This window comes from Nymphalis io, chromosome 29 (assembly GCF_905147045.1).
Source record: "Nymphalis io chromosome 29, ilAglIoxx1.1, whole genome shotgun sequence".
In the NCBI taxonomy this organism is placed as follows: Eukaryota; Metazoa; Arthropoda; class Insecta; order Lepidoptera; family Nymphalidae; genus Nymphalis; species Nymphalis io.
Window position 1 is genome coordinate 930,696 of NC_065916.1, and position 19,431 is coordinate 950,126.

At 33.0% G+C, this 19,431-nt stretch overlaps 2 protein-coding genes across 3 annotated transcripts; one reads left to right on the plus strand and one right to left on the minus strand.

The window, feature by feature from the left end:
* Window positions 1-28: 28 nt before the first annotated feature.
* LOC126779648 (ferritin subunit) lies at window positions 29-10,770 on the plus strand. The gene is made up of 5 exons (XM_050503801.1): window positions 29-340; window positions 8,537-8,679; window positions 9,141-9,275; window positions 9,475-9,624; window positions 9,996-10,770. Exons 1-5 carry the CDS (start codon window positions 277-279, stop codon window positions 10,149-10,151), a joined length of 648 nt encoding a protein of 215 aa, XP_050359758.1. The 5' UTR covers window positions 29-276; the 3' UTR covers window positions 10,152-10,770.
* Window positions 10,771-11,211: 441 nt separating this feature from the next.
* On the minus strand, window positions 11,212-19,009 carry LOC126779502 (gastrula zinc finger protein XlCGF57.1-like). 2 transcript variants are annotated; one of them, XM_050503545.1, is made up of 6 exons: window positions 18,765-19,009; window positions 17,807-17,946; window positions 16,839-16,885; window positions 15,194-15,283; window positions 15,025-15,090; window positions 11,212-14,381 (listed from the first exon to the last, which is right to left on the minus strand). In XM_050503545.1, exons 1-6 carry the CDS (start codon window positions 18,933-18,935, stop codon window positions 13,192-13,194), a joined length of 1,704 nt encoding a protein of 567 aa, XP_050359502.1. In that variant the 5' UTR covers window positions 18,936-19,009; the 3' UTR covers window positions 11,212-13,191. The 2 variants fall into 2 exon arrangements, with proteins under 2 accessions (XP_050359502.1, XP_050359501.1); XM_050503544.1 differs by having other exon boundaries at window positions 11,213-14,381; window positions 16,839-16,892; window positions 17,811-17,946.
* Window positions 19,010-19,431: the final 422 nt, after the last annotated feature.

A 19,431-nucleotide genomic window follows, 5' to 3' on the forward strand; every position in this document is an offset into this window, starting at 1 on the left:
CTCGAATTATACGAATCTTGCATCTCCCTCACACGTGTGTCACAACTATTTCATGCACACTTGTCATCGAGATGTGTTATCACTGCGTAGTTCAATATTTTCGTATATTCAGTGCGATTTAAATGAATAGCCCTTGTCTTTAACTTTATTTTGTATTGATAAGTTGCCTTCTGCGCCAGTGAGTGTAAAGGCACTTTTCAATCGAGCGATACGTTTAGTCGGTAAACTATTTTCCTCGTCAAATTATCTGTGATTTTATTCTAGAAAAGTTTAAAAATGAAGATCTTTTTGGCAATCGTCGTGCTTTTGGCCGTCTGTTCTTCAGCATTCGGTACACAATGTAAGTTTTTTTTTATTTACTTTTTTCTTTGTTCGTGTAGATACAATACAAAGGTTACGGTAATTCGATCGTGTTTTGTCAATGAATTGACGTTCTAATTGACGAAAAAGGAATTGAACCTTCATTACAATGTCAATTATGTTAATATTCTTTTAATTACTAATTTTGAATTTAGAACTCTCGTCCTATTAACAAATATTCGTAATTAAAAAAATTTTTGTCAATTATTTATGAATCTAGGTATTACGGCTTGAAATCATCTTGCTTTTAAAGATTACCCTCATTTGCTATAAAATGTTATCTACTCTATATTTATATAATTAAAATAAATATAATAATTAAAGTCTTTGTTTGGTCATTTAGTATTAAATACTATGTTAACACAAATTAGTTTAAATTTAATCTGACAATTCGATGTTTGTTATGTGCTCGTATTTTGCAAATATGACTTATCAAGGAAATATTTATGTAGCCAAACTATTATATTTATGATTTATATAAATAATATGATCTTAAAAATGTATCATTAATCAGTGTTCGTTTCCAGGGCTTTGTAATTGAATGCATAGATAGGTCTTTAAAAAAAACTGCTAATAAAAAAAGTATTTACCTAACATATTTACGTACGTATTTACTGAAAATAAATAAATAGTACAAAGTTAGAAGGTGCCAAGGTGGACTTGATCCCAAAAACGAATGAGTATATGGTAATAGATATATAGCATCAGTGTAAAAATGATTGAATAAATTATTATTAAACTTACAAATATATACAGATGTAATATATAAAGTAATTGTCATGATCAAATTGAAAGATAATATAAATTATATTTTTAAAACCTTCTAGAAGATGTAGAATATTGTTTTTTTTTTTTTAAATATTTATAGCCATTGGTATAAATAACAATGTGCTGTCATGATGTGATTGCAAGATATGGTAAATTCTTTTTTCGAAATCTGTTAGAACATTTTTTCTAGAAGATGTTGGATATATATTTTTTTAATATTCAATGTTGATATTTGTTTAAGGAGAGCTGTCTAATTGTTGTTGCCAAATACTATAAATATGAATTTAGTATTTAAATTATAAATACATGTTGAGTATAGATGAGTAATACTAAACAAAACATTTCAACATTATTTTATCAGCTTTAAGAAATGAGTTTTAGAAAGTTCAATTAATCATCTATTTGATTCATATTAATAAGATTGTTACTATTTTGCAGATAATATTAAAAGAGCTTAAAGTAGCAATTAGTCATGTAGCGGTAAACCTAATAAATTTTGATACATGACCAAAATTATTTCATAATCAAATTTGATTATAGTGTATATAGTAACAGCCTGTGAATGTCCCAGTGCTGTGCTAAGGCCTCCTCTCCCTTTTTGAGGAGAAGGTATGGAGCTTATTCCACTATGCTGCTCCAATGCGGGTTGGTGGAATACACATTTGGCAGAATTTCAGTGAAATTAGACACATGCAGGTTTCCTCACGATGTTTTCCTTAACCATAAAGCACAAGACGAATTACAATCACAAATTAAGCACATGAAAACTCAGTGGTGCTTGCCCGGACTTGAACCCACAATTATCGGTTAAGATTCACGCGTTTTTACCACTGGGCTGTCTTGGCTGTTGATTGTGTTCAATTAATTATTTATATTATTTAATGCCATACATTCCATATGCCTTGTATGTAAGTATTACATAACAACACAGCATTTCTTTGTATATAATTTAATGAAAAGAATTTCCTATACTGTATATACATATTTAAATTTCTGCACCAAAGTATCAAATAAAGAATGTAATCTAAGCAATTATTTTAATAAGTAGACATGAATTGGAACACCTATAATTAAGGTCATATACATATTGTAAACATTTATAATATAAACAAAATCATCTTTACCTTTAAAAAAATACTTTTTACTATTTCATACATAGGTATTTAAATAACTGGACTCATTATTAATGAAATAAAAAAAAGGCAGTATGGTACAATACCATTGACTTTTCAAGAGGAAATAAAAAAACAAAAAAAAAATTTTTCTTTGTGGTCATATTAAATTGTTTTAAGTTAAAGTTTAATGTTAAGCAACACCCATAGACATTGTCATTGTGAAAAATGTTAACCACCGCATACATCGCCAATGCGCCACCAACCTTGGGAACTAAGATGTTATGTCCCTTATGCCTCACTCACCCTTCAAACAGGAACACAACGATACCAAATACCAAGGTACCTATACCCAGACTAGCTTGCATAGAGCCCTACCACCAGTATTTTGCGAGACTTATTGAAAACTTATATATATATTTTTAAATAGAATAGGAAGGCGGACGAGCATATGGGCCACCTGATGATAAGTGGTCACCAACGCCCATATACATTGGCATTGTAAGAAATGTTAACCATCGCTTGTTAACCTTGAGAACTAAGATGTTATGTCCCTTGTGCCTCACTCACCCTTCAAACAGTGCTCCTGTTTAAAGTCCTACCAGGAGTATTTTGCGAGACTTATTGAAAACCTATATGATTGCATGATGAATTAAACACAGTATCATTAGGAATAAAAGGAGTGATCTTTGTCCATTACTGGGATGGCACAATTTATTTAGCTGTTGTCAAAGAATTTCTTTTTTATGAGTTAACTAATAGGAGAAAACCAGAAGAGTTGAACAATTAATGAATACTATATAACATTTTAACTTATCCAGTAACAGCCTGTTAATGTCCCTCTGCTGGGCTAAGGCCTCCTCTCCCTTTTGAGGAGAAGGTTTGGAGCTTATTCCACCCAGCTGCTCCAATGCAGGTTGTAATAATATTATCCAATATGTATTAATTAATTGGTGTCATAGAGAATCAGGGCGAAGATTACAACATAAACTATCAAGTTGAGTATTTGATTGTATTTTATAACATAAATTTAATTAATTGCCCATTTTATTGCCCCATTTAGATATAGAAAGCCTCAGCCATTACAGCCAACTGTACAAAAATAATATAATATAATCACAGATTAACAAAAATTATTCTGATATGACATTGTAGCTGTAAAAGTTGATAAGCGATGCATTGGCACTCGGCACCCAGCAAGACCTCATTGGGATTTTTATACATAATATTGTTCGTGTCTTATCTCAAAGAACGCAGGCTATCTATCATTCGCGTTATATTAAATGACAACTTACTGACCAACAATAAATCAATCATAATCATTTATAAAATAATAACTAACTTTGGTCTTACTATATTTAATATGACTATTTTTGTTTCAAAAACATTCTAAATTCAAATATCTTTACTTTTGGTGACAAAGGAGTAATAACTATATAATCTATTAAAAAAAAGCAAATCAAGTTTCTTACTATAATTTCGAATTTGGAACACAATAAGGTGATTTATAATCTGTATGACCTGATACGAATTGCCTAAATCATACATAAACTTAAAAAAAATTTACTTTATTAAAAATATTGATAAATATGCTGTCCACTTTTAAAAGAAAATGTTTATTTTACTCAATTGCAGAATTACAACTTCATTTGTTTAGTGAAAATCTAAAAGTGGGCGTTTCCCTTGTTCATCTGTTAGGCCTTGTTTAGTTATTATTTATAGATGTGTTCATAATGGAAACAATTTGAGGTACTTCATGAAGCGGTTAAAGTAAAATTTTATTATTTTTGGCTGAGTGGGGCTAGGCCGGTGCCTTGTTCTGAGCAAGTACAGTATAAGTACATATGCCTCTTCTAATTTTATACAGAAATATATATAAAATATATGCTTATAATAGAAGTATGCACGGCTAAGTTGAGTTGCAAATTGTGAGTAAATTATCCTATACCTAAAGACAGATGCCGAGATGACCCAGTGCTAAGAGCGCGTGAATCTTAACCGATGATCGTGGGTTCAAACCCGGGCAAGCGCCACTGAATTTTCATGTGTTTAATTTGTGATTATAATTCATCTCGTGCTTTACGGTGAAGGAAAACGTAGTGAGGAAACCTGCATGCGTCTAATTTCAATCAAATTCTGCCACATGTGTATTCCACCAATCCGCATTGGAGCAGCGTGGTGGAATAAGCTCCAAAAACCTCTTCAAAAAGGGAGAGGAGGCCTTAGCCTAGCAGTGGGACATCCACAGGCTATTACCCAAGCCAAATGTGAAACTTAAAGATATAATGGAGAATTTAAAGATCGAATTATCTTGTATCGTTTGTGTACAAATGTAATGCGTATTGTTATTATATGTAAATATTTCTCAATTGGATCAAACTATAAAGTCTGCGTTGCAAAGCTATCGATCGTTTGGCCTCGGGTATTGAAACAACAGGAATGAATCACTCACATCGATATATTACTACTGTTGTCCGTTTTTTATAACATTTCTTAAAATCAATAAAATTATAAACTGTATATATGTTTTTACGAAACCCAAAATTAATGTATTGCTCGCAATAATTAGCACTTATTTTCATAGATTTTAACACAAATTCTGACAAAATACAAAACATTTGACAGCTGACAATGTTCTCTAATTTAAAATATGTTTAACAATTGACAAAAAAAAAAAATTAAGACCTCACTTGTGAAATATTAGGCGTTACAAAGAATTCTCGTTACCATTGGTGTATATTAACTTGTTGGTAGGGCTTTATGAAAGTCTTGATCTTCCACCCACTCAATGTACACTGGCCTCCAAAAAAATCGACCCACCTACAAATTTTTTTTTAAAAAAATTATCGTATGGTTTTAAACTACCACATATTTATATTTTTAAGATTGATAATGAAAAAATGCAATTGTAGGATTGTACAAAAACAGAAATAGTGCGCAAAAAATAGGTTTTTAGGTAAATATGTGACAAAACACGAAAACACAAAATTTTACGCAATTTTATTTTTTTGTGTACAAAACGATTATGCCGTTTGTTTTTAAATTTGGGAGCCTAAATCTTACTTTAATAGGGAGTGTTTTCTCCTCTTGACCTAATCACTGCCTGCATACGCCTATTAAGTGACCTGATTAGCTTTTTAATGTCTTCCTGTGGGGTCCGTTGCCATTCTTCAGTTAGGGCAGCTTCCAGTTGATTCAGGGTTTCTGGAATTGGATTTCGTGCTCGAACCGTACGTTTTAGCTGGTCCCAGAGGTGCTCTATCGGGTTTAAGTCCGGACTATTGGCTGGCCACTGCATAACTGGAATTTCGACTTCCCTGAGATAGTCTTTAACAATTCTAGCGACGTGAGGTCGTGCGTTGTCGTGCATAAGTTGGAAATTATCCCCAATATATCCAGCGTAAGGCATCACATCAGGCTCCAGAATGTCCGTTATGTAAGTTTCAGCATTAACAGCACGATTACGGAAAAAAACCAGCTCTGTGCGTCCCGTCAAAGAAATACCTCCCCAAAACATTGTAGAGCCTCCACCAAATCGGACTGTTTCTCGAATGCAACACTGAGAGTAGCGTTCTCCTGGCCTTTGCATGACGTTACGTCGTCCATCAGAGCCTACTAGAGACATTCGGCTTTCATCACTGAACAATACTGTCTCCCATTGGTCCAGTGTCCAATCGACGTGCTGCCTAGCAAATTGTAGTCTTGCTTGTCGATGGGATGCTGTGAGTTTTGGTCCTGTTGCTGGCTTGTGAGGGGTTAAGTTTTGCTCTCGAAGTCTTATTCTTACAGTATTTTCACTCACAGACACTCCACGACTTTCTCGGAGTCTACCTTGAACGTCAACAGCCGAAAGATGTCGGTTTCTTAAAGACGTCAAACCAATAAAACGGTCATCGGTCGGGTTCGTGACACGCCCCCTGCCAGATCCTGGTCTCCGGCCATACTCCCCACTCTCCAAGTAGCGTTTGTACACTCTTCGCACCGCTGAACGACTTAATTTTAGTATTCTAGCCACATTTCGCTGACATAACCCCTCATGAATAAGAGCTACGACTTGAGCAGCTTCTGCTTCAGTAGTATCCATTTTTTATGTTTAAACTTATTAAAATTATTGTTTCAACAAAGTTTCATACACTTAATCAATAATAAACATCGAACCGAGATGACTCCGCGTTAAGAACTGGAAATAAACTAACCATGCACTTTGTGCACAAAGTAACGTTTTCTTATCAATACTTTAAAAATATTCCAAATATCCTCAATAACACTTACAACTCCTCCAAATCAATATCAAGTGGGTAATAAAATGTTAAATGTATGTCCCATAAGTAAAACAATCCACCTAGGTCGTCGCATAGTTAAGATAACAACTTTGTAAGTAAAAAAATACGGGTGGGTCGATTTTTTTGGCGGCCAGTGTATATTCTACCGCCAAACAACAATCCTTATTGTATTCCGGTTTGAAGGGGGAACGAGCCAGTGTAAGCACAAGGGACATAACATCTTAGTTCCCAAGGTTGGTGGCGCATTAGCAATGTAAGGAATATTTAATATTTCTTACAGCGCCAATGTCTATGCTCTATCTAGTATATTTTTCTTTAAATTAAATATCTCGTCCGATATTTAATTTATTGAAAAATATACTACTTTGTGTAATAATCTAAACGAAGAAACAATATTAGTTAAAACTCTCCAAACTATAGATCAAAAAAATATTTTAAGTCGCGGTTACAAGTATTTCAATGTATACTTTTTTTTGTTTCTGGCTGTCTTATTCCGTTTAAGACCGGTTTTTAATTTTTTTTTTTGGTTTTTCTCTCCTCTTGAAAAAGGCTAGCATCATACAGCCACATTTTACAAACGCTTGAAAGCTATTCTATTGCAATAGCGTTAGTTGGAACGTTATATATTTTTTAAATATAATATATAGGTAACAAATAATCATTTATCAATCTCTCAATGTTTGTTGGAAAATTTATCTCATTTCTAGAAGCACGTATTATTTTATCAGTCACACTTAACATTAGATATAATACTGTCGGTTTAAATGTTAATGCAGGGGTATAGATTAGATAAATATGAAGATCTTCGTTTTATGTAGCAATTCCTAATGTCACATTTATTTTGTTTTTGTTTGGCATTCTTTATACATATTTAAAAATAAATGATAATTGTTTATGTTATTTTTCGTAATATCTGTAGCTTCACTATTTAATCTATCATACTACATACGTAAAATCTCTATTTTGTAAACTCAAATATTTTGATAGTAATATTATATGCACATACACATTGTATTGTTGTAATAACCTCGATACACATTCGCTGAAAATTAAAACAATAAATTGAAAGAAGTTCACAACACGGCCGAAATGCCAAAGTTCAAGGTACAAAGACAAAATGGCGTCGTGTGACGTCGTTTTTAATGTTTCGTGCCAAAAAGTGATAGCTTTGTTTCCTTTCTACGATGTTACATTAAACATGGTTATGAAATTATTAATTTTTCATTTTACAATGAAATATAACACCAATATCAATTAAAAATAAACAAACTTCGCAATTATGAGCATAATTGCGAATCTATCGCCTGGTATACTTTTGAAATTGTAAATTAATAAATATGAGAATTATATTACATACAATTGTACGACATGGTTACAAGTACCTACGATATAAATGTTTTTATAGCTTACATAGCTTTTATACTAAAACCCGCGGCTTCGTCAGACTTCAGTTTGTGACGAGTATTTTACCAAATCTGCTTTATTACCGTCCATAATGCACATTATAGATATAAAATATTTATTTATTCCTTTATTGATATAAGAAGAACCATGAATATGTTCACAAAAAATAAAAACAAATAATTACGATAACAGTAGACTAGTAGCGACACCATTATAGGCATGAAGCATCGTTAGTATAGAATAAAAAGATTATTTTGGTAACACGCAAATTTTAACTTAAAAAGATGCATTTAATTTGTAATCACAGGCAGACATTTTTATTTTTTTTATTTTTATTTAAAAAAAAAGTATATTATTATTTTTATTTTTTTCAAACGTTTTGTACATTTTATTAAATAACTTATCAAAAACAAAAAAAAAATACTTAATCGTATCTCAACATATTCAAACGTATATTTTTTGTAACGCTAGATTAAATGATCTTAATGTTCATTGGTCGAGGCAGCTGGTGACATACTAAGCGACCAATGAGCAGTCAGTATTTAGTCAATTAAGTCTCGCTTTGTTTATCTGTTCAGAAATAAATCTAATTATGAATAATGATTGAAGGTAACGTAAACCCGGTAAATATTCCGAAGCAATGGATCACCATGTCTCATGGATGTCGCAGCAGCGTCCGTCAGCAGATCCAGATGGAAGTATCGGCCTCCGTACAGTACTTGGCTATGGGTGCTCACTTCTCTAAAGATTCTGTAAGTACTATTAGTTTAGGATTTCAGAAGTAAAAAAATAAATTTCAGAGGATTTCAGAAGGAAAACATCGTGAGGAAACCTGCATGTGTCTAATTTCTCTGAAATTCTGCCACATGTGTATTCTACCAACCCGCATTGGAGCAGCGTGGTAGAATAAGCTCCAAAACCTTCTCCTCAAAAGGGAGAGGAGGCCTTAGCCCAGCAGTGGGACATTAACAGGCTGTTACTGTGTACTGTTACTGTGAATTCTACCAACCCGCATTGGAGCAGCGTGGTGGAATAAGCTCCAAACCTTCTCCTCAAAAAGAGGAGAGGAGGCCTTTAGCCCAGCAGTGGGACATTCACAGGCTGTTACGGAATGTAATAAATTATATAAATGAAAAAAGTAGATAGTTAATTATGTTTAGGCTAGCAATGATCATATGTGGTTCACCAGAGTTAATATCGCACCCGTCCATAGGTGAACCGCCCCGGTTTCGCCAAGCTGTTCTTCGACGCCAGCTCCGAGGAACGGGGTCATGCCATGAAACTGATTGAGTATCTCCTGATGAGGGGTGAGCTTACAACCAACGTGACCTCATTGATTACTATCAGGGTGAGTTTATTTGGTTGGCTATAGATATTTTTTTTTGGAAAAAATGTTATTCCCTATTAAAATCGTGATTATATTTTAAAATTTTTGGCCTTTATCCTGGATACCTTGGTATCACTTTTGACGTATCAAAAAAAAAAAAATAGCGTTTTTAATCGGTTATTATAAGGAACAATTATTATAATATAATTAATATTTCCAGCCCCCAGAACGTAAACATTGGGCATCTGGTGTAGAAGCTTTGGAAGATGCTCTAAAACTGGAAACCGAAGTCACGAAGGCGATTAAGAATGTTATCATCAAGTGTGAAAGCGACCGAGACGGCCAGGGTCACGAGAATAATGACTATCATGTGAGTATGTCATGTAGAAAAGGCCTAATTTATCAGTAAAAATGCTAGACTGGCCAGTAATGAAATAATCGTACGCTGAATAAAAAAAAATAGTAGTGTTCTTAACTTAGTAATACATAATAATTATTCAATGGGTACAAGCTGAACTAGGCCGAGACTGTGTCTCAGATGCTAGTCTTTAACGATAATATTATGATAACATCTTACTTCCTAAGATTAATATTTCTTTCAGTGCCAATGTCTAATAGACAATGGTGACTTACCAGTTGGCCTATTTGCCCACCTATTTTAAATAAAAAAAATAGAATATATCTCATTAAATCAATTGAATGAATAAATGTTTGTATGAATGTTGTGTTACTTTTTCGCAGCTTGTTGATTACTTGACTGGTGAGTTCCTGGAAGAACAATACAAGGGTCAACGTGACCTCGCCGGCAAGGCCTCCACTCTCAAGAAGATGATGGAGCGTCACTCATCGCTCGGCGAGTTCATCTTCGACAAGAAACTCCTTGGAATGGACATCTAAGTCAAGAATCCAAGTCAATTATTTAAGTCTGTTTTTTTAAATTGTTCAATTTTTGTTAAGCTGTATTAACAATGTGTATATTAAAACTTTTTGGTAGCGACATGTTAATTTAATCGCAATGTCAAATCATAATTACAAATAAAAAAAAAAAAATATTCGATTATCGTACAAAATCTTATTATTCATATATAACCATTTGGTATAAGTAGTTCTTTCTCTTTCTCACTTCACTGGGAACTTTCTTAAACAACAAAATATGTTGCAAGAGTAAGTAACCGACTACTATGAATATAATTACGTAAATTATTATTTGACGTTTAATAAAAAAACAGCCATTAGCTGATTTCAGTACAAATGTATAATTTATATTTTGCCGTTGTAACTTAAAAAAAAGCATTAGCTTAAATAGATGTTATGTAAGAACTATGGTAGAACAGTTAAAAGTATTTAACGCATTATTCTAATACGAGTGGAAAAAAATAAAGAAAATGTTTTTGTTTGTCAGCTGTCAACGTCTCAATTGGCGCGGAAATGTTTTTTTTTAATGTTTTAATGCTCAAGGTATGATGGTGTTGTTCTGAATATCTTTTCGTAAATATAAAGTTTAATCGTCTTATAATATTGTTTTATTGTACTATTTTATACGAACCAGAAATAAAATGAATACAAAAAAATTACAAAAGAAAGCTAAGTATAAAAGGCAGCTTATCCGTTGCAGACATTTCTTCCAGTATACACACAAAATTTATACTTAGGATTGTTTTTGTAATAAAACTAAAATTGATTAATAAGTTAATTTTAATTATGTCGTTATATCGAAGAGATCACTTGATAAACGTTAGTTTTAAATTAAAAAAAAAAGTATCACTTAGATACAAAAGTTTTTGGTAGTTATTTAGCTAAAAAAATATAAAATAAAAAGAATCAAACAAAAAAACGATCGCTATCATATTATTTATTCGTAAAATTTTAACTTCGTTTTGCACATTTACATGATAGGATTATATATATCATATTTTCATATCAAAATGGGCATTATAATTACTATTGTAGACAAAATTGAAATAAAAAAAATGTATTTGTAAAATCAATTATTCTTTTATTGCACATATTTTACAATTTATAACATCCATTCTTATTTCTAATAACAAAACAATATTATGTAGTTTAACATTGTCGTTAAATGGACTTTTATATAAATGTCGTTGATGTATAGTAACTGTGTGAAAATGCTAAAGTTTCTTTAAATTAAATATCACAAATTGTGCGTATTAAAATAATTATTACAAATATTTAAAAAAAAAAACATTCTGTCCTAAAAAAAAGTTTTGTGATCACAAACAAAACGTAGTTATATACTCTGTGTGTGATAAAATAATTTATATAATAGATTTCTAAATATCTCAGCGCTCGATACACAGTAGGGGCAAACGGGGGGTTCGAGCAACAGATGACGTCAGCGTAAGTCATTATTGTAAGTGCGTTAATGTTTGTGTGGGATCGATAGGGGTAGGGGCTAACTGAAACTGTAAGCTCACAGGTTTAGTCACGTGAATAACTTGGCAGTTACATATTTTTTTTTTTAAATTTGTAGTGTCGAGGCAAGGAGAAGTACTTTCGTGTATAAAAATCGTCCCTCGAAATATATGAAATTTACATAGCGTTGCTGGAGTCAGAGGGACATTTGAACTCAAAAATTTTCTTTAATATTCGAATAACAACTATTGTTGTTAACAATTTTATTTTTCTCAAGTAGCACACTTTTATCGGCAAATGTAATTTCAGGTAATTTATTTCTTAGCTACAGAAGCGCCATTTTGGCAATTTATGGAACCCCAATTTCATACATTTCGGTTAAAGACCCATATGATATGCTTCTCCGTAAACTGTACATTCCATAGATACAAATAATTTAAATTATAAGCAGGACTCACACAAGTTGAACGGGCAACTAATGTTGAAGATAGTAAAAAATTTTTTTTATTAATTTCGTCGTATTGAACGTTTCTAGTGGTTAGGATTTGTAAACGTCTAGGTTGATATAACCCACTCATAATTAATTCTACCACCAAACAGCAACACTTGGTATTGTTTTGTTCTGGGTTGATAAATAAATACACTAGAGAAAAATATTGTATGTCCAGACCCGGTTATATCTAGGCACCAGAGTGTTCGGTCTCGGGACCTGCGGCCTTATAAGCTAGTCAGTAGACCAACAAGACAATCGTGTATTATAAACTCATCATATGCCTAGTATATGGGTTTGCACGTCACATCTGGTGGTACCTACACGCAGGGTCTTACCAGTTCAACCATACACTGTAACACAGATGTAAACTGTGCTTAGAAAATTTAACTAACAACTTTTACAAATAAAACTATTTAATTAGACATTGTCTAGATATATGAAAAAAAATATCTATATAATCTATATACATAAAAAAAACTAAACTATAACTAATAAAGAAGACATTTTTAATAAATTATATAAAGCTGTCATTTTTTTTCCTAATCATTGATACCATTTTTGCGTGAACAACGTTTCACGAGGTCGTTGCTTTGGAAACGTCGCACAAAAGCTCGACCTTGAAATTTCCCTCTAAACAATCAAGTTTAAAGTAAAAAAAGCCGAGATGGCCTAGTGTTTAGAACGCGTAAATCTTAACCGATGATCGTTGGTTCAAACCCGGGCAAGCACCACTGAATTTTCATGTGCTTAATTTGCGATTATAATTCATCTCGTGCTTTATGGTGAAGAAAAACATCGTGAGGAAACCTGCATGCGTCTAATTTCAATCAAATTCTGCCACATGTGTATTCTACAAACCCGCATTGGAACAGCGTGGTGGAATAAGCTCCAAACCTTCTCCTCAAAAAAGGAGACGAGGCCTTAGCTCAGCAGTGATACATTAACAGGCAAAGAAGTTTAACTTCAAAAAAAATCTTATATCCATAATCATATACCATAAAGAGTTAAAAGAAAAAAATTACTTTTAACAATTAATAAGAATAACAAATATTTCTACGATATACCTTCCGTTTATATCGAATGTAAGGGCTGCGGTACTCGTTCATCGACATCCGGTTTCCTTTCGTGGACTTTCAAGTGACCCTTCAGGGTGCACTTTTGCGTGAATGCCCTCCCGCACACCGGACAGATGAATCTCTTATCATTGTTATGTATACGCATGTGTTCCCTCAGCGTTTTTTTCCTCTGATAGGACTTATGGCATATATTACACGAATGAATTCGCTCCCCATCGTGTTTAATCATGTGCATTTTTAGAGAATTCCTTGTATAGAACGCGAGATCGCATTTCGAACATTTGTGGTTCCTCTCGTTCAGATGGTCTCTCCTAACGTGACTGGACAAGTGTCCTGGAGTTATATAGCTTTGGGTACAGGCCTTACATTTGTATCTCTTCAATTCCTCATTGTGAACTTCCGCTAGATGTTTTTGTCTCGCGTAAAACGAGGACAGAGATATGTTGCATCTCTTGCACGCGTACCGTATACCTGACTTGTGTTCTTTTGACACGTGGTTCTCTCTTTTAGTTACTCTATCGAAAACCGCATCGCAATATCTGCACGGAAAATCGCCTATTTCGTGTGTTCTCATGTGACCTCGCAAACGAGCTTTTGAAGCGAAAGCTTTGCCGCAGCTGTCGCAAATGTGGTTAGGGTAGTGAACATTCATATGCGTGTTTAAACTGACGAAATTTAAAAATGTTTTCTGACAAATCGGACAATCCAATTGGTCCTTTTCGAGTTTGAATGGCAAATTGTTCCATCCGGTACCAGATTTGACGGAAACGCAGGCATTTATGTGTTGTTTCAGAGCTTCGTAATCGTTTATTTCGCTCCTACATATCTTGCATCTAAATTTACCGGAAGATTTGTAGAATTTCTGTAATGTCGACGATATCATCTTCTTAAATGCGACGTGGATATTTGTTATGTTGTGTTGCATAATATGGACTTTGATATCATCGAGGACTGTTGATTTTTCTGGACATATTGCGCACGAGTACGTTTGGTTTTTCCCCATTTTGAACGGGAAAAGTCCAGCCTCTAACATTTTCTCCGTTTCCTTTAAATCCGCTTGCTTCTTGACGGAGTATGAGACTTTTTTCTTGCTCGTTGGTAGAGTTCTTTTTCTCGTCCGTCGCGGTCTGTACTCGTCCAGTTCTTTCTTTATCATCAGATCGCTTAAACTTGCTGGATAATACTCTGGGTTAAAAGATGTCACATTATTAAATACATTGCAATTAGTAGAATAAACAAGAAAACAAATCATGACCCAAATGTTTATTACGTATTAATGAAATTGCTTTTAATGTGGGATTCTGGGGTTAAAGTAAAACCTCGTTAAAGTCCCACTGCTGGGCACAGCCATTAGGTGTTAATAACTTTGTTTGATATTGATTTTGCTAATATATATGTTTACTTAAGTTATTTTTCTTTGCAATCTGTATTTACCGTCAGACATTTCTCATGAAAAGGAGAGAAAATCTTTGCCCAGCAGTGGGATATCTATGTAAAGCCCATTCCAACCGCAGGAGGAGTAAAGACAAATTAAACAACTTTGTCAATTAATTAATGGGATATCATTCTTCGAGATTTTGAATAATCTATGATATTCATTATGGATTCGTGAAAAAAGTACGTTATGAATTACAAAGACATTTTGGATGTAAAAAAGTGGACACGAATTAGATTGAGGGGAATAGTGTTGTAATATAAATCGATATATTAATCGAGAAATGTTTGTAGTGCATAACATAGCCGATCTATTAGAGAATCGCATGAAATATATAAATCTACTCTTTCAATTGGAAAAGGTTATATACCCAGCAGTATATAAAATACGTACCTGTGTCATCATCGAAGTCGCTATCGTCCTCTTGCTTAACACTGGGAAAGAGTATTCTTTCATCGTCTATAAAAAGAAATTAATAAATATGTACATAGTTAGGAGAAAAGTACATAGGGTATCAAAAACACGCCCCCCCCCTTACAAACTACGGCGGTCAATTGCTTACCAGTATCATCGCCTTCGAAGGTATCCTTCGACCATCCGATCACAGTTGCCAAATCGTCGTTCACGTTTTTCAAAGCCACTTGGAAAATATCTAGAAATATGTAAATATTTTTTTTTTGCTACATAATTTAGTTATATAAAAGCCGAGATGGCCACTAGACCATTTCGGCTTTTATATAGCTAAATAAGATCGTGGATTCAGAATCGGGCAAGCAGCACTGAATTTTCATGTGCTTAATTTGTGATTATAATTCATCTCGTGCTTGACGGTGAAGGAAAACATCGTGAGGGAACCTGCATGTGTCTAATTTCATTGAAATTATGCCACATGTGTATTCTACCAACCCGCATTGAAGCAGCGTTTTGGAATAAGCTCCAAACCATATCCTCAAAAGGGAGAGGAGGCCTTAGCCCAGCAGTGGGACATTAACAGGCTGTTACTTGTATCATTTTATATAATACAAGAACATGACGTCATGCTTGTCACGTCAATAGTCTAAATTTAAAGCGCGTAAAACTGCGAAGCGCTGTTACTTATAGAGTAATATTATATGCTAAAACCTTTTTCGATAAGCATTTCATCGTCTGATAAAAGTTTTATGTATATTGGTTTAGTATTTTTTTCAGTTTGGCATTACAAAAACGTCTCCCCATTTACTAGTATAGATTTGATCTCGGTTTCTCTCTTTGTTATGTTTAAGTATTTATATTTTATGCTCATTTAAAGCATAAGGATGTGGAGTGTAGAGGTAAGGAGAAGTACCTTCATGTAAAAAAAGTGTCCAAAATCAAAATGTATGAAATTTAGATGAGGATGCTGAAGTTAGGTGGTGAAATTTCAAGGAACGTGCTAACTTGATAGTTTGAGGTTCTTTCGCCGGTTCTTTTCAGATTATTTCTTTTCAATACCGGTGATCGTTTATAATTCGGCAATGAATAACATATAATATATAATAATATATCCTGGGACATTTTTCGCACACGGCCATCTGATCCCAAATTAAGCTTGTACAAAGCTTGTGCTATGGAAACCAGACAACTGATATACTACATATACTAATTTTTTTGTAAATACATACTTATATAGATAATTACCAGACTCAGGACAAACAGACATGTTCATGGATACAAATGTCTGTTCTGGGAATCGAACCCACAACCTTCGGCGTGAAAGGCAAGTGTTCTACCAACCACGCCAACCGGCTCGTCAATGAATAAGTAATTTCTATGTTGAATTTTGATTTGAGTGAAACGGAAGTACAGAAAGAATGTTAGACATCAAATGTCGCTATTTTCAAATTAATCTAATTCATAAATCCCAATTAACTAATGCTTAATTTTTATAATCGGGTAATACCCTCCAGCTACAGTAGCGCCATTCTGGCAATTTCTGGAACTTTTATTTCATACAAATCGGTACACATTTTCGAATGAAGACCCGTATGAGATACTTCTTCTGCATCTATACTTTATAAGTAAGAACAAGTAACCAGATCAATGTGCAGTATTAAATGTACAAAAAAAAACTGTCATTGATTTGACAGATTAAACATAGATATTTAGAAAGTAAGGAATATAATTAAATCTTATTTTGTTTTTTTTTTTTCATGATTACTGGCCACTACCGGCAAAAGAATGATACTCACCATCTTTACTTGTTGGAAGTTCAACTTTAACACACTCTTCCTCTTTACTGGCTTCTATAACAAGAAAAACCGACTTAATGTACATATAATTAAATATATAATACATAAATAAAACATATATATAGTAAATGATAAGTTAATACAACATCCAAGATAGAAATGTGAATGTTGACCAAAGATTACTGCTTGAAGTCTGGGTAAGCACCACTGAGCTCTCATGTGCTTAATTGGTATTTAGAATCTATCTCGGCAAGGCAAGAAATATTTTGATGAAACTTGCATGTGTCGGATGACATTCTGGCACATGTGTATCATGGGGGAATGGGATCAAAATCAAAAAAAAATTTACAGGCTGTTTTACATTAAACGGTTTTTTTTAGCAGATGAAGCTGCTGTTGTCTGGGTAGGTACCACCTACTCATCAGATATTCTACCGCAAAACAGCAGTACTTGGTATTGTTGTGTTCCGGTTTGAAGGGTGAGTGAGCCAGTGCAATTACAGGCACTAGGGACTTAACATTCTACTTCCCAAAGTTGGTGGCGCATTGGCTATGTAAGTGATGGTTAACATTTCTTACAATGCCCATGTCTATGGGCGTTGGTGACCACTTACCATAAGGTGACCCATTTGCTCGTCCGCCTTCCTATTCTATTAAAAAAAAAAAAGTTAGAATGTAGATTTCATCCACTGTTGCAATATAGTTGCGAGTATTGATGGTAGAGCTATGCACGCCCATCTGGGTAGGTACCACCCAATCATTACATATTCTACCCCCAAATAGCTACTTAAAATTTTTCCCGATGGAAGGGTAATTGAACCACTGTTAATTCAGGCACAAGGCCTAGCATTTTAGGTCTAGGGTTGATGGCCAATTGGCAATGTAAAGAATTCCTAAAATTTCTAATGGCACCAATGTCCGTGAGCTGTGGTTACCACTTACCATCAGGGGGCCCATTATCTATTTAACTTACTTTTTAATCTAATATTAGCTTCCAATGTCTTTAATGATCTCTCGACTTGGTCCTTGAACTTCAGACATAATTCAAGCTGTTTGATGCAGGCATCACATATTAGCCGTTTCGTATCATCAAGGTCTAGTTCTGTCATCTGTAATTATCATATTTACTAAATTAATGAACGAAATTGTCTATGAGAAAGAAAGCATGGACTAATAATAACTGGATTAAAATGCCAGTACAGCAAAGAGGTTTTTCTTTTTAAAATAGGTAGATCAAAGTTGTAATCAATCTTAGTAAAAGTTTTTAATTTTATGTATTGATATATTAAACCCATTGGAATAATTGCAATATAAACGAAAAAGTTAGAAAAATAAATACCACACCGCACTCAGCGTTAATGCAGTCTGATCACCATTACAGTCATTTTCTTCATGCATTAGGGGCATTACTAAAAAAGAAAATATATGGGACATATTTTCTTTTTAGTGTAGGTTTTTTTGATAAAAAAAAAATAAACTTGTAAATAAAAAAAATGTTCTACTTAATAAGTACATCAATTTTGTTTAAGAAACTTTTTTTCTATTAGAATTTTTTAATAGCACTGAGTCGGTATATATTTATTAATTTGCTTATTTTCACCAAAACTATATGGACTTAAACTTATTGTTAATAATTATTATTTTTTTAATTTCTTAATAAGAGATCCTTTGAAAATGTGATTTGTAAATAAAAAAAAAAAAACAAACAAAAAAATACTTTTATTCTTGCATGATTTTATGATAATAATACACAATTTACTTGTAATTAACATTAATCTCTGAAAGCTATATAGCTAATTTCTAATCCACGAACCATTAAAAGATAAACATAGCTAGCTACTTATGTTTTTTTTTAAGAAAGTGCATTTTTTTTATTAGCAAGAATAGAAATTTCAAGGCACCAGATATATAGGTATAGTCCACTTACATCTATAGAAAAACATTTGAACAGCATATCCGTGTAGGAATCCCTTTTATTTTCATTATTTTGTTTAATAAGCATACTCTTGACGACACCTTCATTTAAGCACAAACTACATGTACCGAGTATCGGCAAAGTTTCAACCATAATCCCGGCGTCCATATTTAAAATATTCATTAATTATTTATATGTTTAATATTCAATAATATCATTGCAAAGCTACATTTAACAAACAATACAAAAACATTTCTATTCCAATTTGACACTTTGACAAGTCTTATTGACATATGTCATTAAACGACAAATACGTTTTGCTTGTACTATTAAAAACAAATTTTATGATGTAATTTATTTGTATAAATATTTTAACCCTTCAGACAATCGATATGAAAACATTGTCATTCTTTTGTTTGCTTGCATATTAAACGTATGGTATATTATTAAAATAAATAGTACAATTTACGATGGGCATGAACAGCATTGTGTAACAAGTCTATCTAAACTACCTACAATTAGTCATTAAGGAGATTGATAAATATTTCATATCAATAATATTTTTAATTTAATTTATTTTGTTTTGTCATATTATATCGATTTTGTTATAATTTGTAAATAAGTACGACAAAATATTTATCTGTTAAGTGGTTACTGTGTTTTTAATATTTTTAAGTTG

Excerpts from the sequence above, each read along its gene's own strand:
- LOC126779648 (XM_050503801.1), top strand. The coding sequence starts at position 277 with ATGAAGATCTTTTTGGCAATCGTCGTGCTTTTGGCCGTCTGTTCTTCA. Across the intron at positions 341-8,536 it reads TTCAGCATTCGGTACACAAT|GTAACGTAAACCCGGTAAAT; the intron begins GTAAGTTTTTTT and ends TAATGATTGAAG. Across the intron at positions 8,680-9,140 it reads CTCACTTCTCTAAAGATTCT|GTGAACCGCCCCGGTTTCGC; the intron begins GTAAGTACTATT and ends ACCCGTCCATAG.
- LOC126779502 (XM_050503544.1), bottom strand. The coding sequence starts at position 18,935 with ATGAATATTTTAAATATGGACGCCGGGATTATGGTTGAAACTTTGCCG. Across the intron at positions 17,947-18,764 it reads TCAAATGTTTTTCTATAGAT|ATGACAGAACTAGACCTTGA; the intron begins GTAAGTGGACTA and ends TGATAATTACAG. Across the intron at positions 14,382-15,024 it reads CGACTTCGATGATGACACAG|AGTATTATCCAGCAAGTTTA; the intron begins GTACGTATTTTA and ends CTTTTAACCCAG.